Source organism: Pristiophorus japonicus, chromosome 12 (assembly GCF_044704955.1).
Source record: "Pristiophorus japonicus isolate sPriJap1 chromosome 12, sPriJap1.hap1, whole genome shotgun sequence".
Lineage (NCBI taxonomy): Eukaryota > Metazoa > Chordata > Chondrichthyes > Pristiophoridae > Pristiophorus > Pristiophorus japonicus.
Genome location: NC_091988.1, coordinates 187536284 through 187562871, shown reverse-complemented (window position 1 = coordinate 187562871; position 26588 = coordinate 187536284). Strand labels below are relative to the sequence as shown.

At 46.6% G+C, this 26588-nt stretch overlaps 1 protein-coding gene across 1 annotated transcript in view; it reads left to right on the top strand.

Moving 5' to 3' along the window:
• LOC139276895 (N-terminal EF-hand calcium-binding protein 1-like) overlaps positions 1 to 26588 on the top strand; it is a 206110-nt gene that overhangs the window by 140746 nt on the left and 38776 nt on the right. The window contains exon 7 of the mRNA XM_070894891.1: positions 6211 to 6347. Coding sequence (XP_070750992.1) covers positions 6211 to 6347 — 137 coding nt within the window. The remainder of the gene's footprint in view (positions 1 to 6210; positions 6348 to 26588) is intronic.

Genomic DNA, 26588 nt, shown 5'->3' with positions numbered 1-26588 from the left:
ATGTGGAAAAACGACCCAGGTATGTCCTGTCCACAAAAAGCAGGACAAATCCAATCCAGCCAATTATCACTCCATCAGTCTACTCTCAATCATCAGCAAAGTGATGGAAGGTGTCGTCAACAGTGCTATCAAACGACACTTACTCACCAATAACCTACTCACCAATACCCAGTTTGGGTTCCGTCAAGACCACTCAGCTCCAGACCTTATTACAGTCTTGGCCCAAACATGGACAAAAGAGTTGAATTTCAGAGGTGCAACGAGAGTGACTGCCCTTGACATCAAGGCAGCATTTGACTGAGTGTGGCACCAAGGAGCCCTAGTAAAACTGAAGTCAATGGGAATCAGGGGGAAAGTTCCCCACTGGCTGGAGACATACCTAGCACAAAGGAAGATGGTTGTGGTGGTTGGAGGTCAATCATCACAGCCCCAGGACATCGCTGCAGGAGTTCCTCAGGGCAGTGATCTAGGCCCAATCATCTTCAGCTGCTTCATCATAAGGTCAAAAGTGGGAATGTTCGCTGATGACTGCACAGTGTTCAGTGCCATTCGCAACTCCTCAGATAATGGAGCAGTCTATGCCCGCATGCAGCAAGACCTAGATGACAGTCAGGCTTGGGCTGATAAGTGACAAGTAACATTCGCGTCACACATGTGCCAAGCAATGACTGTCTCCAACAAGCGAGAGTCTAACCACCGCCCCTTGACATTCAATGACATTACCATCGTTGAATTCCCCCACCATCAACATCCTGGGGGGTCATCATTGACCAGAAACTTAACTGGACTAGCCACATAAAGACTGTGGTAACAAGAGCAGGTCAGAGGCTGGGTATTTTGCGGTGAGTGTCTCACCTCTTGACTCCCCAAAGCCTTTCCACCATCTACAAGGCACAAGTCAGGAGTGTGATGGAATACTGTCCACTTGCCTGGATGAGTGCAGCTCCAACAACACTCAAGAAGCTCGACACCATCCACGACAAAGCAACCCGCTTGATTGGCACCCCATCCACCACCTTAAAAAACATTCACTCCCTCCATCACCGACGCACCGTGGCTGCAGTGTGTACCATCTACAAGATGCACTGCAGCAACTCGCCAAGGCTTCTTCGGCAGCACCTCCAATACCTGCGACCTATACCACCTAGAAGGACAAGGGCAGCAGGCGCATGGGAACACCATCACCTGCAAGTTTCCCTCCAAGTCACACACCATCCTGACTTGGAATATTGCCGTTCCTTCATCGTCGCTGGGTCAAAATCCTGGAACTCACTCCCTAACAGACGGACTGCGGCGGTTCAAGTAGGTGGCTCACCACCACCTTCTCGAGGGCAATAAATGCTGGCTTTGCCAGCGATGCCCACATCCCAGGAACAAATAAAGAAAACCTCTCTCCCTAAACTGCTGTGGATCGTGGGACAATTGGAGAATTCAACACTGATTTTTGTTAGGTAAGAGGATCAAGCGATATGGAGCTAAGGCGGGTAAGTAGAGTTGAGGAACAGCTCAGCTGTGATCTAATTGAATGGCGGAGCAGGCTGAATGGCCTCCTCCTGTTCCTATGTTCCTATGAATGGATTAGAATAAATGTAGCAGGTGTTTATTGCCGCCTTGTGCAGTCACGTTGAACACAATGGCTCAGAGCTGTGTCACCACATATGAATTGTGTGTTTGCAAATTATTACAGCAAAGGTTTGCCTGCTACATTTCAGAGCTAATTGCAGCATTTAAAAATAAATGTCTGTATTTAAGATCGCACCTCGAGGCTTGACATCAGCTCAGCCTTTGTAACTCCCTCCTGTGAAATCTACAGACATTTAAAAGCCAGGTTCGGCATTATTGAACCACCCCTCTCTTATACTCTTTTCAGCCTTGTTTGATTTCTGCTCTGTGGGTCAAGGCTCACATATGAATAATGACTACCTGGGCAAAACATTGGAGGGCAGCTGGTATTTTGGGAACCATACCCTCCTCAGCAAAAAGTCAGCACAGTGACGAAATAAATTGGTGAAAAGGGGAAATAAAAGTACCAAATGTCTGTATCAAAAACTTCTGGTCATAAGAAATAGGAGCAGAAGCAGGCCATTCAGCCCCTCGAACCTGTTCCACCATTCAATGAGATCTTGGCTGATCCGCGACTTATCTCTATACACCTGCCTTTGGCCCATGTCCCTTAATTCCTTTGGTTAACAGAAATCTATCAATCTCCGATTTAAAATTAACAATTGATCTAACATCAATTGCTGTTTCCGGAAGAGAGTTCCAAACTTCTACCACCCTTTGTGTGTAGAAGTGTTTCCTAATTTCACTCCTGAAAGGTCTGGCTCTAGCTTTTAGACTGTGTCCCCTATTCCTAGAATCCCGAATCAGTGGATATAGTTTCTCTCTATCTATCCTATCTGTTTCCATTAATATCCTGAAAACTTCCATCAGATCACCCCTTAACCTTCCAAATTCTAAAGAATACAACCCTAATTTGTGTAATGTCTCCTCATAACTTAACCCTTGAAGTTTAATAAATTAACTTCGAGCCTGCTCCGCCATTCAATAAGATCGTGGCTGATCTTCAACCTCAACTCCACTTTCCCGCCCAATTCCCATATCCCTTGATTCTGTTAGAGTCCAAAAATCTAGTGATTTCAACCTTAAATACACTCAACGACGTGAGGATTCACAGCCCATATACCTGGTCAGGTGTACATTGGGTTAGAAGAGTGCTTCGTTGGATTCAATCCCTGACATGGCTATATCCAACCACTTCCTTGTATCCTTCACCACCTATATCTCCCTTCTCCGTTTCTCCGTTCCAACCGCGCTTATTTCTGCATCTGCCTCCGGAAAGAAAATTCTACCCTGCGTTGTTTACAATTGTACAGTGAAACCTGTAAATTACCTTAGGGACTGGCATCAGCTCTCCTTTCTTTGCAGGTGCCCTTATTTTCCAAATGGTCATCGCATGTACAGTACTGTAAAAAAAAAATTCAGTGGAATGGGGAGTTCTTTACCCAGCATCCATAGTTCGAGCCCCACTCCAGGGACTTGAACACATAAATCTAAGCTGTTGTGTACGTAAATAAACTGACTAACTGAAACAGGAGTAATGTAACTTAATTGTGTCCTTTATAGCAACTCCCAAAAAGGTGTCCCAAACCAGCATGAACCAGCATGTTTACAGCAGTGTGTGAATAGCTCCCTCAGGTCCTAATGCCTATCTACTGAGTGTTCATGTAACAGAGTATGAACACAGCATTGAAGTACTGACCACACTTGATCAGCTCTGCTGGGCAGGCCACATTATCCGTATGCCAGACACGAGACTCCCAAAGCAAGCGCTCTACTCGGAACTCCCTCACGGCAAACAAGCCAAAGGTGGGCAGAGGAAAAGTTACAAGGACACCCTCAAAGCCTCCCTGATAAAGTGCAACATCTTCACTGACACCTGGGAGTCCTTGGCCAAAGACCGCCCTAAGTGAAGGATGTGCATCCAGGAGGGCGCTGAGCACCTCGAGTCTCATCGCCGAGAGCATGCAGAAATCAAGCGCAGGCAGCAGAAGGAGCGTGCAGCAAACCAGTCCCACCCTCCCCTTTCCCTCAATGACTATGTGTCCCACCTGTGACAGAGACTGTGGTTCTCATATTGGACTGTTCAGCCGCTTAAGGACTCATTTTAAGAGTGGAAGCAAGTCTTCCTTGATTCTGAGGGACTACCTATGATGATGATGATGAACACATAAGTGCAGTGCTGAGGGAGCGCTGTACTGTCTTTCATGTGAGACATTAACCCGAGGCCCCGTCTGCCCTCTCAGGTGGATGTAAAAGATCCCATGGCACTGTTTTGAAGAAGAGCAGGGGAGCTCTCCCCAGTGTCCTGGCCAATATTTATCCCTCAATCAACATAACAAAAACTAACAGATTATCTGGTCATTGTCACATTGCTGTTTGTGGGAGCTTGCTGTGCGCAAATTGGCTGCTGCATTTCCTACATTACAACAGTGACTACATTTCAAAAGTACTCCATTAACTGTAAAACACTTTCAGACGTCCGGTGGTCGTGTAAGGCACTATATAAATATGAGTCTTTCTTTCTTACTACGTTTCTGTCCCTGTAAGTGTTCAATCCCAGAGATAGAGCGGTTTCTCTGCTGCTAAGGATACTGGGTAAAGAACCCCCCATTCCACAAAAGCCGTTTCTGTCACAAAACCCGCTACCACCTCGTGCTGAACTGCGTGTCCCATGTGTTAACTTGTAAAAGGGCTTGGTGCATTGAAGGCTGTCCATAGTTCATGATTTGCGAGTGTCTGGGGTTACAGAGAGCCTCTTGTATATTTTACCATGAAAGTTATTTGGCTATCTCTATAAGAACATAAGAATTATGAGCAGGAGTAGACCATACGGCCACTCGAGCCTGTTCTGCCATTTAATAAGATCATGGCTGATCATCGACCTCAACTCCACTTTCCCACCCGATCGCCATATCCCTTGATTCCCCTAGCCTCCAAAAATCTATCTATCTCAGCCTTGCATATACTCAACGACTCAGCATCCACAGCCCTCTGGGGCAGAGAATTCCAAAGATTCACAACCCTCTGAGTGAAGAAATTCCTCCTCATCTCTGTGTTAAATGGCCGACCCCTTATCCTGACACTGTGCCCCTTAGTTCTAGACTCTCTAGCTAGGGAAACAACCTCTCAGCATCTACCCTGTCAATCCCCTTCAGAATCTTGTATGTTTCAATGCTATCACCTCTCATTCTTCTAAACTCCAGAGAGTATAGGCCCATTCTGCATAATCTCTCATCATAAGACAAGCCCTCTCATCCCAGAAATTTGAAAGCAAAGATGAGAATTTTGAAATTGAGGCGTTGCTGAACCGGGAGTCAATGTAGATCAGCGAGCACAGGGGTGATGATGGGTGGACGGGACTTGGTGCGAGTTAGACTTAAGCACAAAAAGGGCTTTGTGGCTGGATTGCCAGGGCTGGTAGGCCAGCTATGGCTCTTGGGCCTGCGTTTGGACAGTCCCTGGTACAGACTGTAAGAGGAAACGAAGACTAGGGTGGTCAATGATTTCCACCGTTATGAAGTCCTGGGGAAGAATGGATTACAGACAGCGATGATCTGATGTCACGCAGTGAGGGTGCAGAGGGGGTGGGGAAGAGTGCACAACAATGTTCCCTTGAAGCTGCGCGGCCGCAAATCTCTCGGGACCTCCCACGCAGCCAGCTCGCCGCCTTTTCAATGCGAAAACCCGTGTATGCGCACGGTATTTTGAATGTGCCAAGCAGCCCCTGAGAGGGGCCGTGTACCCCCAAAACAAATACAGGGAACATTGGTGTATAAGGGCTGCATATTTGTAGCTGAGGAGCAACAAGAAAAGAAAATGATATGGAACAATTTAATTGCAGGATACTTATAGGAGAGTGCACGAGGTTTATTGGCAAGTTGACGCATATACTGAAAGAAAAAAAGAACTTGCATTTATATAGCATCTTTACGGCCTCAAGGCTTCTCAAAGCACTTTACAGCCAATGAAGTACTTTTGAAGTGTAGTCACTGTTGTAATGTAGGAAACGCGGCAGCCAATTTGCGCGCAGCAAGCTCCCACAAACAGCAATGTGATAATGACCAGATAATTTGTTTTAATGATGTGGGTTGAGGGATCAATATTGGCCCAGGACATCTGGGGAGAATTACCCTGAGAGAATGATGAGTGTTTAAAGCTTGTTAGGCCTTAGCATTTGACATATGTTTGGGCCTTTATATGTCTGCTGGGTAATATGCGACAGCAGGTTTTTCTGGACTGATTCTTCTTATTGAAACATATAAGATACTGAAGGGGCTCACAAGGTGGTTGCAGAGAGGATGTTTCCACTCGTGGGGGAATCCAGAACTAGGGGCACAGTTTAAGAATAAGGGGCCACCGATTTAGAACTGAGATGAGGAAGAATTTCTTTTCTCAGAGGGTTGTAAATCTGTGGAATTCGCTGCCGCAGAGAGCAGTGGAGGCTGGGTCATTGAACATATTTAAGGTGGAGCTCGACAGATTTTTGAGCGATAAGGGAGTGAAGGGTTATGGGGAGTGGGCAGGGAAGTGGAGCTGAGCCCAAGATCAGATCAGCCATGATCTTATTGAATGGCGGAGCTGGCTCGAGGGTCCAAATGGCCTACTCCTGCTCCAAATTCTTATGTTCTTATGTTCTTCCGTTGCCAGGAATACCAGAGCTCCTCGACGCTGGAACAGTTTGTGACCCGCTTCTTGCTGCGTGAGACCATGGAGCAGCTGCAGTCGCTCCAGAGCTCCCTGGAGTGTGCGATAGATGCCATCGAGGAGCAGACCAGCCGAGAGAGGTGGGACCATGCCTCGTTTACATTCCTGCTACTCAAGAAGCTGTAATATGTCAAGAATGAACGGGCACTCAGACCTTGGGCTGGAAATTAGGTTGACGTTTTTTTTTGAGGTGGTATTGTCGGGCGGTGGATAAATTTAGTGTCGGGAAATGGTTAACGACGGCAGCCACAAAATTCCGTGGTTGTGCCCCGACAGTGGAGTAGAGCACTAAGGGAAGTGTTCCACACTTATCCTGGGGCGCTAGGCTGGGTGAGCAACCGATTATCCCGTGCTAAAGAGCCGGCTTCGTAGCGCCCCAACGGAGGCCTCCCTGCAACAAAATGCATCGGAACAAAAAACACAAAAAAACATTCCCGATACGTTACTCACCCCAAATAAAAGTGAAATCACAAAAGGAGATCGATCACACTGACCTCATGCAGTCATTCCTTCGCTCACCGCCGCCGGGACAGCTCTGCACGCCAGCTTTCTCTGGCGGGGTCACTGCGGGGCGCTACGGGTTCAGCGCAAAACAAACGTTGACGGCGAGTCGATAGCGGGGGGGCGTTGCACACCAGCGCGATGCTCCCGGGCGATACTCCTCAGCGCCGCCGGTGTCGGCACACTGAATTTGCCGAGTGGCACGAATGCCAGCGCTCGGGGCTGCAAGCCCTTTACCGCCCCTGTTCCCACCCTCGCGAGGGACGTTAGCCCAGCGAATTTCTATCCCCATTGTTTCTTGGTTGTTTTAACTCAGCCCTCTCCTTTTAAGTCACTCCCTCATCGGCCTTGCACCACAGCCTAGCCAAGAGAGTTACCGTGGTGCCCATTCCCCACTCACTAAGCAGCTACTAAAGGGTGTCCCGTAGTGTCTTGAATTAACTTTCGATAGGGATAGAATTGAAGAGCGAAGAAGTTATGTTAAACTTGTACAGAACCTTGGTTAGACCACAGTTGGAGTACTGTGCACAGTTCTGGTCTCCGTATTATAAAAATGATACAGAGGCAATGGAGAAGTTGCAAATAAAGATGTTTTAGAACTATGGGGTTATATCGGTTACAAAAGATTGAGAATGCTGGGGCTCTTTTCTCTAGAAAAGAGAAGAGTGAGGGATGACCTGACAGAGGTTTTTATGATTATGAAAGGGTTTGATAGGGTGGACGTAGAGATATTTCTACTTAATAAGAACATAAGAAATAGGAGCAGGACTAGGTCACCTGGCCCCTCGAGCCTGCTCCGCCATTCAATAAGATCATGGCTGATCTGATCACTGATTCAGCTCCACTTCCCTGTCTGCTTCCCATAACCCTTTATTCCCTTATCGCTCAAAAATCTGTCTCTCTTCACCTTAAATATATTCAATGACCCAGCCTCCACATCTCTCTGGGGCAGAGAATTCCACAGATCCACAACCCTCTGAGAGAAGAAATTTCTCCTCATCTCAGTTTTAAATGGGCGGCCCCTTATTCCAAGACTATGCCCCTTAGTTTCTCCTATGAGTGGAAATATCCTCTCTGCATCCATCTTGTTGAGCCCTCTCATTATCTTATACGTTTCGATAAGATCACCTCTCATTCTTCTGAACTCCAATGAGTAAAAACCCAACCTACTCAACCTATCTTCATAAATCAACCCCCTCATCTCCGGAATCAACCTAGTGAGCCTTCTCTGAACAGCCTCCAATGCAAGTCTATCCTTCCTTAAATAGAGAGACCAAAACTGTACACAGTATTCCAGGTGTGGTCTCACCAATACCCTGCACAGTTGTAGCAGGACTTCTCTGCTTTTATATTCTATCCCCCTTGCAGTAAAGGCCAACATTCCATTTGCCTTCCTGATCACTTGCTGTACCTGCATACTAACTTTTTGTGTTTCATGCACAAGGACCCCCAGGTCCCTCTGCGCTGCAGCACTTTGCAATTTTTCTCCATTTAAATTATAATTTGCTTTTCTATTTTTTCTGCCAAAGTGGATAACCTCACATTTTCCCACATTATACTCCATCTGCCAAATTTTTGCCCGCTCACTTAGCCTGTCTATATCCCTTTTCAGATTTTTTGTGTCCTCCTCACAATTTGCTTTCCCACCCGTCTTTGTATCATCAGCAAACTTGGCTACATTACACTCGGTCCCTTCATCCAAGTCATTAATATAGATTGTAAATAGTTGAGGCCCCAGCACTGATCCCTGCAGCAACCCACTAGTCACTGTTTGCCAACCGGAAAATGACCCGTTTATCCCGACTCTCTGTTTTCTTGTGGGAGAGATCAGAACTAGGGGTCATCAATATGTTAGTCACTAATAAATCCAATGGGGGAAATTCAGGAGAAACTTATTTATCCAGAGAATGGTTAGACTGTGGAACTCGCTACCACATGGTGTGGTTGAATCAAACAGCATAGAAGCATTCAAGGGGAAGCTAGATAAACCCATGAGGGAGAAATGAATGGAAGCATAAGCTGATAGGGTGAGATGAAGGGGAGTGGGAGGAGGATCATGTGGAACATAAACACCGGCATGGGCCTGTTGGGCCGAATGGCCTGTTTCTGTGCTGTAAATACTTTGTAATACTTTGTAACTGCCCTTCTGATTTACGCTCCTCCTTTGGTCGGGGTGAGAGGGACATTCCCTGATATGTTTATATTGCCTCCTCTTAGTCAAGATCAATAATTCATCCTCTGGAAAGTCAACACTCTGAGGCACTCTGAACGACATAGAGTAAAAATACTCAAAAATATGGTATTTGTTCTGGACACAGTACTATGGTCACTGTATAACACTTGAATCGTCTATTGGAGAGAGAAGCGGGAGAATAGCAATGCTCCTTAAGGCCACTAGGTGGGGTGGGAGTACGTGGTAGACAATGGCTCTGAAACAGCCACTGACCTTGAAGAAAGATCACAAAGATCTTACAAACTTTCGTAGTGAAAACTTTAGCTTTCTCAATCTTAATTTGATTGTAACGCTGTGAAAAAGCGTTTCCCCAGCATACATTAGCAGTGATGTCATCAAGCTGTCTAAGCAGTTAAATCATGTTGAAGAATTCTCACAGACAGCAAACCAGGAAATAAAAACCTGATAACATGCAGCCTAGCACCCCCTCTTGGGTACCAAATCAATCCCACTGTCAGCAAAGTTTGCAGACAGGTTTCTGCTACATTCACTGGAACGGAAGTCCTCAGCAGAGTCCAGTTGACACGAGGTGCTTGTGGCCCAGTGGGCGGCACTAATGTGCTGCTCAGATCGCAGCGACCCTCCCCTTTAAGAGTTGCGATGCGGTGCCATGTGTCACCATTAGCGCCGCGTGAGTGCCCCGGGAACACCGATAGAAAGCACAGTTACTGCCCCCACCCTGTTCTGCAAAAGGGGGAAAATCCGCTCCGGCTCCGGCATTTCCAGCATCGACGCAACTCGTCCCACTAATTGGAATTATGCGCTGCAAACCCAGTGCGGGCAACTTCGGCCTCAACATCTTTTTTGAGCCCCTTCAGCCTATCTAGGACTTCCTTCTCATTTATCGTGAAGCCGGAGATTTTACTTGGGATATCTTTGTTTAGACAGGGGATATACTACACGATTCTATTGGCTTTGTTGATTACGTGCCCTGCATTGATTGGACATGTTTAGTGTTGAGGCTACTAAGACCGTCTTTCCGCTTCATCTGTAGCTTTAGCCGCATCAGTCACGGGGTACAGAAACATAGAAAATAGGTGCAGGAGTAGGCCATTCGGCCCTTCGAGCCTGCACTGCCATTCAATAAGATCATGGCTGATCATTCCCTCAGTACCCCTTTCCTGCTTTCTCTCCATACCCTTTGATCCCCTTAGCCGTAAGGGCCATATCCAACTCCCTCTTGAATGTATACAATGAACTGGCATCAACAACTCTCTGCGGCAGGGAATTCCATAGGTTAACAACTCTCTGAGTGAAGAAGTTTCTCCTTATCTCAGTCCTAAGTGACCTACCCCTTATCCTAAGACTATGTCCCCTGGTTCTGAACTTCCCGAACATCGGGAACATTCTTCCCGCATCTAACCTGTCCAGTCCCGTCAGAATCTTATACGTTTCTATGAGATCCCCTCTCATCCTTCTAAACTCCAGTGAATAAAGGCTCAGTTGATCCAGTCTCTCCTCATATGACAGTCCAGCCATCCCTGGAATCAGTCTGGTGAACCTTCGTTGCACTCCCTCAATAGCAAGAACGTCCTTCCTCCGATTAGGAGACCAAAACTGAACACAATATTCCAGTGAGGCCTCACCAAGGCCCTGTACAACTGCAGTAAGACCTCCGTGCTCCAATACGCAAATCCCCTAGCTATGAAGGCCAACATACCATTTGCCTTCTTCACCGCCTGCTGTACCTGGATGCCCACTTTCAGTCACTGATGAACCATGACACCCAGGTCTCGTTGCACCTCCCCTTTTCCTAATCTGTCGCCATCCAGATAATCTGCCTTCGTGTTTTTGCCCCCAAAATGGATAACCTCACATTTATCCACATTATACTGCATCTGCCATGCATTTGCCCACTCACCTAACCTGTCCAAGTCACCCTGCAGCCTCTTAGCATCCTCCTCACGGCTCACACCGCCACCTAGTTTAGTGTCAACCGCAAACTTGGAGATATTACACTCAATTCCTTCATCTAAATCGTTAATGTATATTGTAAAGAGCTGAGGTCCCAGCACTGAGCCCTGCGGCACTCCACTAGTCACTGCCTGCCATTCTGAAAAGGACCTGTTTATCCCAACTCTCTGCTTCCTGTCTGCCAACCAGTTCTATATCCACGTCAGTACATTACCCCTAATACCATGCGCTTTGATTTTGCACACCAATCTCTTGTGCGGGACCTTGTCAAAAGCCTTTCGAAAGTCTAAATATACCATATGCACTGGTTCTCCCTTGTCCACTCTGCTAGTTACATCCTCAAAAAATTCCAGAAGATTCGTCAAGCATGATTTCCCTTTCATAAATCCATGCTGACTTGGACCGATCCTGTCACTGCTTTCCAAATGCGCTGCTATTTCATCCTTAATGATTGATTCCAACATTTTCCCCACTACTGATGTCAGGCTAATTGGTCTATAATTACCCGTTTTCTCTCCCTCCTTTTTTAAAAAGTGGTGTTACATTAGCTACCCTCCAGTCCATAGGAACTGAGGGTATAGAGTCAATAGACTGTTGGAAAATGATCACCAATGCATCCACTATTTCTAGGGCCACTTCCTTAAGTACTCTGGGATGCAGACTATCAGGCCCCGGGGATTTATCGGCCTTCAATCCCATCAATTACCCTAACACGACTTCCCGCCTAATAAGGATATCCTTCAGTTCCTCCTTCTCACTAGACCCTCGGTCCCCTAGTACATTCGGAAGGTTATTTGTGTCTTACTTCGTGAAGACAGAACCGAAGTATTTGTTCAATTGGTCTGCCATTTCTTTGTTCCCTATTATAAATTCACCTGAATCCGACTGCAAGGGACCTACGTTTGTCTTCACTAATCTTTTTCTCTTCACATATTTATAGAAGCTTTTGCAGTCAGTTTTTATGTTCCCTGCAAGCTTCCTCTTGTACTCTATTTTCCCCCTCTTAATTAAACCCTTAGTCTTCCTCTGTTGAATTCTAAATTTCTCCCAGTCCTCAGGTTTGTTGCTTTTTCTAGCCAATTTATATGCCTCTTCCTTGGTTTTAACACTATCCTTAATTTCCCTTGTTAGCCACGGTTGAGCCACCTTCCCTGTTTTATTTTTACTCCAGACAGGGATGTACAATTGTGTGTCACCCATTGGTCCTTCCTAAGTTGGAGCACATTACACCTACCTGGATTAAATGTCATCTCCCATTGGTCTGCTCACTTTCATATTTTGTCCAACTCCTTCTCTTGTGATCCCACTGCCTCTCCTAGTTTTGTTTCTTCCCCAAATGTCATCACTTTGCAATGAGTTTCTGAATTAAAAGTGATTCATGTATATTAGAAGCTTTCTTGAAACTTCTGTCAGATTTTCTGTTAGTTCAAGAAAATATATAACATTTTTTTGAACCAACAGTGCTTTTATTTATTTTATATTTATATATTTCTTTAAAAAATCTTATCTGTGGAGCATTCAGTTATATCAAGAAAGACTTTAGTGTCACTGTGGCTCAGTGGGTAGCATTCTCGCCTCTGAGTTAGAAGGTTGTAGGTTCAAATCCCACTCTCGGGTCTTGAGCATAATAAATCTAAGCCGACACTCCCAGTGCTGAGGGAGTGCTGCACTGTCCATGGTGCTATCTTTCAGATGAGACATTAAACTGAAGCCCTGTCTGCTCTCTCAAGTGGACACAAAATATCCCATGGCACTATTTCAAAGAACAGGAAAGTTTTCCCTAGTATAAAAATGAAAAATGCTGGAAATCTCAGCGGGTCAGGCAGCATTTGTGGAGAGAGAAACAGAGTTAATGTTTCAGGTCGATGACCCTTTGTCAAAACTGATGAAGAGTCATTGCAGGATTTTGCTTTTGTGTAAGTTATCCCGAGTGTTCTTATCAATGTTTATCCCTCAATCAACATCACTAAAATAAATGATCTGGTCATTATCACATTGCTGTTTGTGGGAGCTTGCTGTGCACAAATTGGCTGCTATATTTCCCACATTACAACAATGACTTCAAAAAGAACTTCATTGGCTATAAAGTGCTTTGGGACATCCTGAGGCTGTGAAGGGTGCTATATAAATGCAAGTCTTTCTTTTTAATTTCACTGTTCCTCTTGAAGCAGGTTACCCATCTCTGTCGCCACAAATAGCTTTTTGGTGGTACTGCTACCCTTACTCCACTGGCATTTATGGGTAGATCATGACGGGTGATAGCGAGTTGACAGCGTGTTTTACATCATTCACGATTTTTATTTGTGTTGAAGTCAATTGGGGGAGATATAGAACAGGCAGCCGACTCGCTGTCAGCGCATTATCGCACAAAGTCAAAATCTACCCCTCATCCATGCCTTTGTTACCTCTAGACTTGACTATTCCAACGCACTCCTGGCTGGCCTCCCACATTCTACCCTGCGTAAACTAGAGGTCATCCAAAATTCGGCAGCCCGTGTCCTAACTCGCACCAAGTCCCGTCCACCCATCACCCCTGTGCTCGTTGACCTACACCTACATTGGCTCCCGGTTAAGCAACGCCACAATTTCAAAATTCTCATCTTTGTTTACAAATCTCTCCATGGCCTTGCCCCTCCCTATCTCTGTAATCTCCTCCAAACCCACAATCCCCGAGATATCTGCACTCCTCAAATTCTGCCCTCTTGAGCATCCCTGATTATAATCGCTCAACCATTGGTGGCCGTGCCTTCTGTTGCCTAAGTCCCAAGCTCTGGAACTCCTTTCCTAAACCTCTCTGCCTCTCTACTTCTCTTTCCTCCTTTAAGACGTCCCTTAAAACCTACCTGTTTGACCAAGCTTTTGGTCACTGCCCTAATTTCTTCTTATGTGACTTGGTGTAAAATTTATTTGTTTTGTCTTATAACACTCCTGCGAAGCGCCTTGAGACGTTTTACTACGTTAAAGGCACTATATAAATACAAGTTGTTGTTGTTATTCGTAAAGGAAAATCAGACTTACAGCAACTCTGCGCAGAACTGGCTTTTTTATTGGAGAAAAGAAGGTGGGCGGGTGGCTGTTCTTTTAAGTGTTGAGAGGCACCGACAATGTAGGTGTAACAAGCTTATTTGACTTAGATTGCGAGTATTTATGTAGGAGTTTTTGTTCTGGAGAATAAATGGTCGGGGGAGAGTCTCATTGAGGGGGCGAAGTGCACTTGGTCTGTAAAAGGAGTGGGATTGTTGAATCAAATGTTCTTTTCCTGTCTTGTCAAACTTGCCTTAAGTATCTGGTTCTCAGCACTTACACCTTATTCAGAACGACACACAGGAGTAAAGTCAACATAAAGGCTCCTGTTTAGCAATATCCAAATCAAAAGGCAAATTTAATAGTAAGAACAAAACTCCCTTTTTAGTTTCCGTCTTATATAATCAGTGCTAGGACAGTAAGTTCAGTGGATTGATTCCTGGGATGAAAGGGCTGTCCTATGATGAGAGATTGAGTAGACTGGGCCGATACTCTTTGGAGTTTAGAAGAATGAGACGTGATCTCATTGAAACATATAGAGGTCGATATTCGGTATGGCCGGTTTTGAGGCTGAGTGTTGATTTTAGCGCCGGGCGTTAGGTGCAGCCTCAAACTGCCAAATTCGTTTTTTACGCCCAAAGATGAGAGAGCAGCACTAAAAGTGATGTTGGGTGCCAATGGAGCGGGAGCTCAGAGATGATTCACTAGGTTAATTCTTGAGATGAAGGGTTTGACTTATGAAGAAAGGTTGAGTAGATTGGGCCTATACTATTTGGAGTTTAGATGGTAGGTGATCTTATTGAGGCTTATAAGATAAAGAGGGGGCTCGACAGGGTAGATGCAGAGAGGATGCTTCCCCTCGTAGGGAATCTAGAACTAGCAGGCATAGTGTCAGAATAAGGGGTCACCCATTTAAAACTGAGATGAAAAGGAATTTCTACTATCAGAGGGTTGTAAATCAGTGGAATTCTCTGTCCCAGAGAGCTGTGGAGGCTGGGTTATTGAATATATTTAAAGCAGAGATTGACAGATTTTTGAGCGATAAGGGAATAAAGAGTTATGGGAAGCGAGCAGGGAAGTGGAGCTGAGCCCATGATCAGATCAGCCATGATCTTATTGAATGGCGGAGCAAGCTCGAGGGGTCAAATGACCTACTCCTGCTCCTATTTCTTATGTTCTTATGTTCTTATGATTAATATAGATTGTAAATAGTTGAGGCCCCAGCACTGATCCCTGTGGCATCCCACTAGTTACTGTTTGCCAACTGGAAAATGATCCATTTATCCCAACTCTCTGTTTTCTGTTAGTTAGCCAATCCTCTATCCATGTTAATATATTACCCCCAACCCCATGAACTTTTATCTTGTGCAGTAACCATTTATGTAGGACCTTATTGGCTAATGAACAGAAAACAGAGTAGGGATAAATGGTTCCTTCTCGGGTTGGCAATCAATAACCAGTGAGGTGCCGCAGGGATCAGTGCTGGGACCCCAACTATTTATAATCTATATTGACTTGGAGGAAGGGACTGAGTGTAACATAGCCAGGTTTGCCGACAATACAAAGATAGGAGGAAAAGCAATGTGGGAGGAGAACACAAAAAATCTGCAAAAGGCAATAGACAGGCTAAATGAGTGGGCAAAAATTTGGCAGATAGAGGATAATGTTGGAAAGTGTGAGGTCATGCACTTTGGCAGGAAAAATCAAAGAGCAAGTTATTATTTAAATGGAGAAAGATTGCAAAGTGCTGCAGTACAGTGAGACCGGGGGGTACTTGTGCATGAAACACAAAAGGTTAGTATGCAGGTACAGCAAGTGATCAGGAAGGTCAATGGAATCTTGGCCTTTATTGCAAAGGGTATGGAGTATAAAAGCAGGGAAGTCTTGCTACAGTTATACAGGGTATTGGTGAGGCCACACCTGGAATACTGCGTGCAGTTTTGGTTTCCATATTTACGAAAGGATATACTTGCTTTGGAGGCAGTTCAGAGAAGGTTCACTAGGTTGATTCCAGAGATGAGGGGGTTGACTTATGAGGAAAGGTTGAGTAGGTTGGGCCTCTACTCATTGGAGTTCAGAAGAATGAGAGGTGATCTTATCGAAACGTGTAAGATTGGGCCCAAGTTTCCACATGATTTGTGCCTGATTTTTAGGAGCAACTGGTGGAGAACGGACTATCTTAGAAATCGCAATTCTCCACATTTTTTTTTCTGCAGTTCTAGTCAGGTAGAACAGTTCTACTTTGGAACAGAATTTTTTCTTCAAAAGGGGGCGTGTCCGGCCACTGACGCCTGATTTCAAAGTTTCCACAGTGAAAACGTACACCAAACTAACTTAGAATGGAGCAAGTGAAGATTTTTGTAGAACTGAAAAAACCTGTTCTACACATTAAAAAAATCAGGCGCGGGTTACAAATTAGGCGTCCAGAACGAGGTGGGGGGGGAGGGGGGGGGGGAAGGGAAGTCATTAAATTCTATAATAAATCCTTATTTATACTTATACAAATATTATACAAACAAATCCAACCTGAATAAACATTTATAAGCAAAGAAAAGATTAAATAAACCATCTTCCTACCTGTGTGAAAGTGCTTCAGGCAGGCCTTTTGGGACCGAAGGCTGAACGGGCCGGCCCGAGACTTCGGGCAGGGCCCGTCCCCAGCACCAGATTTACAGGTAGGTGGCGTTGGGTCGGGTCGGGGAGGTTTGGTTCGGGTCGGGGGGGAGAGGTGGGGGAAGTCGGGGGGAGGGAGGGAGAGAGAGGGAGGGAGGGGGAGGTCAGGTCGGGGAGGGGGAGGTCAGGTCGGATCCAGTCCGGGGGCGGGGGCGGGAGGAGCGGGAGTCGGGTCGGGTCCAGTCGGGGGGGGGGCGGAGCGGGAGTCGGGTCGGGTCCGGGGGGGGGGGCGGGAGTCGGGTCGGGTCCAGTCCAGGGGGGGGGGGGGGGCAGAGCGGGAATCGGGTCGGGTCCGGAGGCGGGGGGGAGCGGGAGCAGGAGCGCAGGTCGGGTTGGGTCCAGTTGGGGGTGGGGGGGGCGGAGCGGGAGCCGGGTCCGGTCCGGAGACGTGGGGGGGGGGGGTGCGGGTGTCGGGTCTGGTCGGGGGTGGGTGGGAGGGGGAAGCAGGAGCTGGCCGTGGGAGGAGCCTTATTCATGCAGCCCCAGTGAGGCCATTCGGCCAGGGCTAGGGGCTGCGTGCTTCGGGCCCCTCCCACACAGTTTCAGGCGCCTAGAGCTACTGCACTTGCGTGCCCACTGTAGCGTGCATGTGCAGAGGTCCCGGCACTGTTTTCAGCGCAGGGACCTGGCTCCGCCCCCTACAGCTTGTGCTGTGCTGCGCCGAGGGCCAGAGGACCTGCAGGGAGGTGGAGAATACGGAGGATTTTTTTAGGTGCACTTTTTGGCACGAAAAACGGGCGTCCAGGTCGGGACTGCGTCGTTCTAGGCGCGTGTGGAAACTTGGGCCCTTAATGAGGGGGCTTGACGATGTGGATGCAAAGAGGATGTTTCCACTGATGGGGGAGACTAGAACTAGAGGGCATAATCTTAGAATAAGGGGCTGCCCATTTAAAACTGCGATGAGGGGAAATTTCTTTTCTCAGAGGATTGTGAATCTGTGGAATTCGCTGCTCAAAGAGCTGTGGAAGCTGGGACATTGAATAAATTTAAGACAGAAATAGACATAGAAACATAGAAACATAGAAAATAGGTGCCTCGAGCCTGCTCCGCCATTCAATACCATGGCTGATCATCGACCGCAACTCCACTTTACCGCACTATCCTTGTATCCCTTGATAGAAACATAGAAAATAGATGCAGGAGTAGGCCATTTGGCCCTTCGAGCCTGCACCACCATTCAATATGATCATGGCTGATCATGCAACTTCAGTATCCCATTCCTGCTTTCTCTCCATACCCCTTGATCCCTTAGCTGTAACAGCCACATCTAACTCCCTTTTGAATATATCTAACGAACTGGCCTCAACAACTTTCTGTGATAGACAATTCCACAGGTTCACAATTCTCTGAGTGAAGAAGTTTCTCCTCATCTCGGTCCTAAATGGCTTACCCCTTATTCTTAGACTGTAACCCCTGGTTCCGGACTTCCCCAACATCTGGAACATTCTTCCTGCATCTCACCTGTCCAATCCCGTCAGAATTTTATATGTTTCTATGAGATCCCCTCTCATTCTTCTAAATTCCAGTGAAAATAAGCCTAGTCGATTCAGTCTTCAATGTCAGTCCTGCCATCCTGGGAATCAGTCTGGTGAACCTTCGCTGCACTCCCTCAATAGCAAGAATGTCCTTCCTCGATTAGGAGACCATAACTGTACACAATATTCAAGGTGTGGCCTCACCAAGGCCCTGTACAACTGCAGTAAGACCTCCCTGCTCCTATACTCAAATCCTCTCTCCATGAGGGCCAACATGCCATTTGCCGCCTTCACCGCCTGCTATTACTGCATGCCAACTTTCAATGACTATGACATAGAAACATAGAAACATAGAAAATAGGTGCTGGAGTAGGCCATTCGGCCCTTCTAGCCTGCACCGCCATTCAATGAGTTCATGGCTGAACATTCAACTTCAGTACCCCATTCCTGCTTTCTCGCAATACCCCTTGATCCCCCTAGCAGTAAGGACCTCATCTAACTCCTTTTTGAATATATTTAGTGAATTGGCCTCAACAACTTTCTGTGGTAGAGAATTCCACAGGTTCACCACTCTCTGGGTGAAGAAGTTCCTCCGCATCTCGGTCCTAAATGGCTTACCCCTTATCCTTAGACTGTGACCCCTGGTTCTGGACTTCCCCAACATTGGGAACATTCTTCCTGCATCTAACCTGTCTAACCCCGTCAGAATTTTATATGTTTCTATGAGGTCCCCTCTCATTCTTCTGAACTCCAGTGAATACAAGCCCAGTTGATCCAGTCTTTCTTGATAGGTCAGTCCCGCCATCCCGGGAATCAGTCTGGTGAACCTTCGCTGCACTCCCTCAATAGCAAGAATGTCCTTCCTCAGGTTAGGAGACCAAAACTGTACACAATACTCCAGGTGTGGCCTCACCAATGCCCTGTACAACTGTAGCAACACCTCCCTGCCCCTGTACTCAAATCCCCTTGCTATGAAGGCCAACATGCCATTTGCTTTCTTAACCGCCTGCTGCACCTGCATGCCAACCTTCAATGACTGATGTACCATGACACCCAGGTCTCTTTGCACCTCCCCTTTTCCTAATCTGTCACCATTCAGATAATAGTCTGTCTCTCTGTTTTTACCACCAAAGTGGATAACCTCACATTTATCCACATTATACTTCATCTGCCATGCATTTGCCCACTCACCTAACCTATCCAAGTCGCTCTGCAGCCTCACAGCATCCTCCTCGCAGCTCACACTGCCACCCAACTTAGTGTCATCCGCAAATTTGGAGATACTACATTTAATCCCCTCATCTAAATCATTAATGTACAGTGTAAACAGCTGGGGCCCCAGCACAGAACCTTGCGGTACCCCACTAGTCACTGCCTGCCATTCTGAAAAGTACCCATTTACTCCTACTCTTTGCTTCCTGTCTGACAACCAGTTCTCAATCCATGTCAGTACACTACCCCCAATCCCATGTGCTCTAACTTTGCACATCAATCTCTTGTGTGGGACCTTGTCGAACGCCTTCTGAAAGTCCAAATATACCACATCAACTGGTTCTCCCTTATCCACTCTACTGGAAACATCCTCAAAAAATTCCAGAAGATTTGTCAAGCATGATTTCCCTTTCACAAATCCATGCTGACTTGGACCTATCATGTCACCTCTTTCCAAATGCACTGCTATGACATCCTTAATAATTGATTCCATCATTTTACCCACTACCGATGTCAGGCTGACCGGTCTATAATTCCCTGTTTTCTCTCTCCCTCCTTTTTTAAAAAGTGGGGTTACATTGGCTACCCTCCACTCCTTAGGAACTGATCCAGAGTCAATGGAATGTTGGAAAATGACTGTCAACGCATCCACTATTTCCAAGGCCACCTCCTTAAGTACTCTGGGATGCAGTCCATCAGGCCCTGGGGATTTATCGGCCTTCAATCCCATCAATTTCCCCAACACAATTTCCCGGCTAATAAGGATTTCCCTCAGTTCCTCCTCCTTACTAGACCCCCCGACCCCTTTTATAACCGGAAGGTTGTTTGTGTCCTCCTTCGTGAATACCGAACCAAAGTACTTGTTCAATTGGTCCGCCATTTCTTTGTTCCCCGTTATGACTTCCCCTGATTCTGACTGCAGAGGACCTACGTTTGTCTTTACTAACCTTTTTCTCTTTACATATCTATAGAAACTTTTGCAATCCGTCTTAATGTTCCCTGCAAGCTTCTTCTCATACTCCATTTTCCCTGCCCTAATCAAACCCTTTGTCCTCCTCTGCTGAGTTCTAAATTTCTCCCAGTCCCCAGGTTCGCTGCTATTTCTGGCCAATTTGTATGCCACTTCCTTGGCTTTAATACTATCCTTGATTTCCCTTGATAGCCACGGTTGAGCCACCTTCCCTTTTTTATTTCTATGCCAGACAGGAATGTACAATTGTTGTAGTTCATCCATGCGGTCTCTAAATGTCTGCCATTGCCCATCCACAGTCAACCCCTTAAGTATCATTCGCCAATCCATCTCAGCCAATTCACGCCTCATACCTTCAAAGTTAGCCTTCTTTAAGTTCTGGACCATGGTCTCTGAATTAACTGTTTCATTCTCCATCCTAATGCAGAATTCCACCATATTATGGTCACTCTTCCCCAAGGGGCCTCGCACAACGAGATTGCTAATTAATCCTTTCTCATTACATAACACCCAGTCTAAGATGGCCTCCCCCCTAGTTGGTTCCTCGACATATTGGTCTAAGAAACCATCCCTTATGCACTCCAGAAAATCCTCCTCCACCGTATTGCTTCCAGTTTGGTTAGCCCAATCTATGTGCATATTAAAGTCACCCATTATAACTGCTGCACCTTTATTGCACGCACCCCTAATTTCCTGTTTGATGCCCTCCCCAACATCACTACTACTGTTTGGAGGTCTGTACACAACTCCCACTAACGTTTTTTGCCCTTTGGTGTTCTGCAGCTCTACCCATATAGATTCCACATCATCCAAGCTAATGTCCTTCCTAACTATTGCCTTAATCTCCTCCTTAACCAGCAATGCTACCCCACCTCCTTTTCCTTTTATTCTATCCTTCCTGAATGTTGAATACCCCTGGATGTTGAGTTCCCAGCCCTGCTCATCCTGGAGCCACGTCTCCGTAATCCCAATCACATCATATTTGTTAACATCTATTTGCACAGTTAATTCATCCACCTTATTGCGGATACTCCTTGCATTAAGACACAAAGCCTTTAGGCTTGTTTTTTTAACACCCTCTGTCCTTTTAGAATTTTGCTGTACAATGGCCCTTTTTGTTCTTTGCCTTGGGTTTCTCTGCCCTCCACTTTTCCTCATCTCCTTTCTGTCTTTTGTTTTTGCCTCCTTTTTGTTTCCCTCTATCTCCCTGCATTGGTTCCCATCCCCCTGCCATATTAGTTTAACTCCTCCCCAACAGCACTAGCAAACACTCCCCCGAGGACATTGGTTCCGATTCTGCCCAGGTGCAGACCGTCCGGATTGTACTGGTCCCACCTCCCCCAGAACCGGTTCCAATGCCCCAGGAATTTGAATCCCTCCCTGCTGCACCATTGCTCAAGCCACGTATTCATCTGAGCTATCCTGCGATTCCTACTCTGACTAGCACGTGGCACTGGTAGCAATCCCGAGATTACTACTTTTGAGGTCCTACTTTTTAATTTAGCTCCTAGCTCCTTAAATTCATTTCGTAGGAACTCATCCCTTTTTTTACCTATGTCATTGGTACCAACGTGCACCACGACAACTGGCTGTTCTCCCTCCCTTTTTAGAATGTCCTGCACCCGCTCCGAGACACCCAGATCTCGTTGCACCTCCCCTTTTCCTAATCTGTCACCATTCAGATAATATTCTACCTTCCTGGTTTTGCCACCAAAGTGGATAACCTCACATTTATCTACATTATACTGCATCTGCCATGCATTTGCCCACTCACCTAACTTGTCCAAATCACCCTGCAGCCTCTTAGCATCCTTCTCACAGCTCACACTGCCACCCAGCTTAGTGTCATCTGCAAACATGGAGATATTACATTCAATTCCTTTGTCTAAATCATTAATGTATATTGTAAATAGCTGAGGTCCCAGCACTGAACCTTGCGGTAACCCCACTAGTCACTGCCTGCCATTCTGAAAAGGACCCGTTTATTCCTACTCTTTGCTTCCTGTCTGCCAACCAGTTCTCTATCCACGTCAATACATTACCCCGAATACATTTTTCTTAAACGATAAGGGAATAAGGGGTAATGGAGAGCGGGCAGGGAAGTGGACCTGAGTCCATGATCGGATCAGCCATGATCGTATTAAATGGCGGAGCAGGCTTGAGGGGCCGTATGGCCTACTCCTGCTCCTATTTCTTATGTTCTTATGTTCTTATTAGCGAATGCCTTCTAGAAATCCAAATACACCACCTCCACTGATTCCCTCTTATCCACCCTGCTCATTGCATCCTCAAAGAACTCCAGCAAATTTGTCAAACATGATTTCCCCTTCATAAAACCATGCTGACTGTGCTTGATTGAATCATGCTTTTCCAAATGTCCCGCTACTGCTTCCTTGATAATGGACTCCAGCATTTTCCCAATGACTGATGTTAGACTAACTGGTCTATAGTTTCCTACTTTTTGTCTGCCTCCTTTTTTAAATAGGGGCTGCGCCTGGCCGTTCGGCCCACGTACAAACCGAATATCGCCAAGGGGGCATTGCACGCTGGATGATGTCACCACGTGGGTGGTGTTATAGGGCACAGTGTTACCTCTTGGCATCTCCACCAACGACCAACTCAATTTGCAGGGAGGCATGGACGATGCTCACCGCCAACGGTCGGCCTTTGCTGCCCATCGCTGATATTAATGGGCGGCGTTATCAAAGGAATTTCTGCCCCATAAGATTCTGAGGGGGATTGACAGGGTAGATGCTGAGAGGTTGTTTCCCCTGGCTGGAGGATGTAGAGCTGGGGGCATAGTCTCAGGATAAGGGGTCAGCCATTTAAGATTGAGATAAGGAGAAATTTTTTCACTCAGAGGGTTGTGAATCTTTGTAATTCTCTGCCCCAGAGGGCTGAGGATGCTGAGTCGTTGGGTAAATTCAAGGCTGAGTGAGATAGATATTTGGACTCTGGGGAATCAAGGGATATGGGGATCGGGCGGGAAAGTGGAGTTGAGGTCGTAGATCAGCCATGATCTTATTGAATGGCGGAGCAGGCTCGAGGGGCCATATGGCCTACTCCTGCTCCTATTTCTGATGTTCCTGTAGTAGTCCTGTTGTAGATGACAAGATACTCATCCATACAAAAGCAAAATGCTACGGATGTTGGAGATCTGAAATAAAAACAGAAAATGCTGGAAACACTCAGCGGGTCAGGCAGCATCTGTGGAGAGATGAACAGAGTTAACATTTCAGGTCAATGACCTTTCATCAGAACTGGAAAAATGTAAAGATGTAACAGATTTTAAGCAAGTGCAGAGGCTGGGAAAGCCTTCCACCCTATCTCAGACCTACCCTTTGGTTCTTTCCTCACCTCCCACTTTCCCAGGCTCTGTACATCCCGTTTGCGTAATATAATTTGAAAGCAATTTTAACCGTTTTCAGGCACCTCAGCCTAGAAGTTGGCCTCCTTAGCACCTCCCGTCATTGCCTCCGGGGAGCGATAGCGAGCTGCTAACCGGGTTCTGTCCGGGCGCGGCAATAACATCGACTCACGCTATATTCGGCGGGATGTTTACGGCGAGGTTACGGCGTTGGGCCCCGATTGTGGCGTCATCGCCGTGCACATCGCCCCGGTAACACCCCGGACCCGAACCTGAGTCCCGCCCCCTCCAGCGGGAGGCCGGGCACTCCAGGGGGCGATGATTAAAGGCGAGGTGGCCGAGGTAAGTGGGGAAAAAATTTCCATTCTCTCTTGCAGGTTTTTAGCTGCTCTTCTTTGCCCGCGATCGATCAGCCCGGCACTCTGCTTCAGCGCATCGAGCTGATCGGGCTGGATCGCGGCTGCCATCGGGGAGAAGGTATGTTTTTTTGCAGAGCCTGCAGCGATTGCCTTCCCCTTTAAGGGAGGGAAGCAGCCTTCCAACGTGACAGTGCTGCACGGCCCAGTGTGTATCGCTGCTCCATTCACCGCCCCGCCTGCTGCCCATTGCGCTCCGGGAGGAAGTGGGACGCTTGATTTAGCGATCCACTTCCTTCCTGGAGTGCTACCCCGAATTTTTTTTAAAGTAGAAAATGATTAGCACCCGCCGCTACTTTTTTCTACTTTTCAAAGTTACCGCCCCAAATGGGGCGCTGCCAGATTTCTCCTCCCTCGTTCCCGGGCTGGAAAATCCCAAGTCCGTCCTGTCTATCCTCATAACTTAGACCCTCCGACACTAAGGACCAGCCTCACGCTCAGACCACGGAAAAGTCAGCTGTCTTAGCTACATGTCAGTTATAAGCCACTGTCTAAAAATCTGTCTTTGCTTTTTACGCAGACAAGAAGCGAGATATTATTTGGCACCAACAAACTTCACCGTATCAGGCGTTTCACCACCTCCGGTGTTGGCAGGTGGAGCGATACTGTCTGACAGTTTGTAAACGCAGCGAAAACAATGAGTTACTGTGCCACTGCGCAAATCACTGAACTTGACATTTCTTGGGCATTGACTCAAAGAAATAACTTTGCTCTGCAGCTCTGTGAGGAAACGGGATTAAAGTAGCTAGTTCCAGTTGGGAGAGCGAGCACTGAGACTGGCTTGACGGGCCGGAGGTCCTCCTTCAGTGCTGCAGTCTCTATGATTCCAAACAAAAAACACTGCTATATTTTCTGCTTCTTCAGGCAGTGAGCTATACACAACTGTGTTTTCTGCAAATTAGGAAAATGATCCTGAGACTGATTATTGCCTGTGGCTGAACTGGAATAAATGTTTTAAAAAAAAAAAATGAAATGTGTATATATATATATATATATATGTATATAAAATTAAGAATAGCTTCCAGACCTAGATAAAATGGAAGCATAACATAAGAACATAAGAATTAGGAACAGGAGTAGGCCATCTAGCCCCTCGAGCCTGCTCCGCCATTCAACAAGATCATGGCTGATCTGGCCGTGGACTCAGCTCCACTTACCCGCCTGCTCCCTGTAACCCTTAATTCCCTTATTGGTTAAAAATCTATCTATCTGCGACTTGAATACATTCAATGAGCTAGCCTCAACTGCTTCCTTGGGCAGAGAATTACACAGATTCACAACCCTCTGGGAGAAGAAATTCCTTCTCAACTCGGTTTTAAATTGGCTTCCCCGTATTTTGAGGCTGTGCCCCCTAGTTCTAGTCTCCCCGACCAGTGGAAACAACCTCTCTGCCTCTATCTTGTCTATCCCTTTCATTATTTTAAATGTTTCTATAAGATCACCCCTCATCCTTCTGAACTCCAAGGAGTAAAGACCCAGTCTACTCAATCTATCATAGAAACATAGAAAATAGGTGCAGGGGTAGGCCATTCGGCCCTTCTAGCCTGCACCGCCATTCAATGAATTCATGGCTGAACATGCAACTTCAGTACCCCCTTCCTGCTTTCTCGCCATACCCCTTGATCCCCCGAGTAGTAAGGACTTCATCTAACTCCCTTTTGAATATATTTAGTGAATTAGCCTCAACAACTTCCTGTGGTAGAGAATTCCACAGGTTCACCACTCTCTGGGTGAAGAACTTTCTCTTCATCTCGGTCCTAAATGGCTTACCCCTTATCCTTAGACTGTGACCCCTGGTTCTGGACTTCCCCAACATTGGGAACATTCTTCCTGCATCTAACCTGTCTAAACCCGTCAGAATTTTAAACGTTTCTATGAGGTCCCCTCTCATTCTTCTGAACTCCAGTGAATACAAGCCTAGTTCATCCAGTCTTTCTTGATAGGTCAGTCCCACCATCCCGGGAATCAGTCTGGTGAATCTTCGCTGCACTCCCTCAATAGCAAGAATGTCCTTCCTCAAGTTAGGAGACCAAAACTGTACACAATACTCCAGGTGTGGCCTCACCAAGGCCCTGTACAACTGTAGCAACACCGCCCTGCCCCTGTACTCAAATCCCCTCGCTATGAAGGCCAACATGCCATTTGCTTTCTTAACCGCCTGCTGTACCTGCATGCCAACCTTCAATGACTGATGTACCATGACACCCAGGTCTCGTTGCACCTCCCCTTTTCCTAATCTGTCACCATTCAGATAATAGTCTGTCTCTCTGTTTTTACCACCAAAGTGGATAACCTCACATTTATCCACATTATACTTCATCTGCCATGCATTTGCCCACTCACCTAACCTATCCAAGTCACTCTGCAGCCTCATAGCATCCTCCTCGCAGCTCATACTGCCACCCAACTTAGTGTCATCCGCAAATTTGGAGATACTACATTTAATCCCCTCGTCTAAATCATTAATGTACAATATAAACAGCTGGGGCCCCAGCACAGAACCTTGCGGTACCCCACTAGTCACTGCCTGCCATTC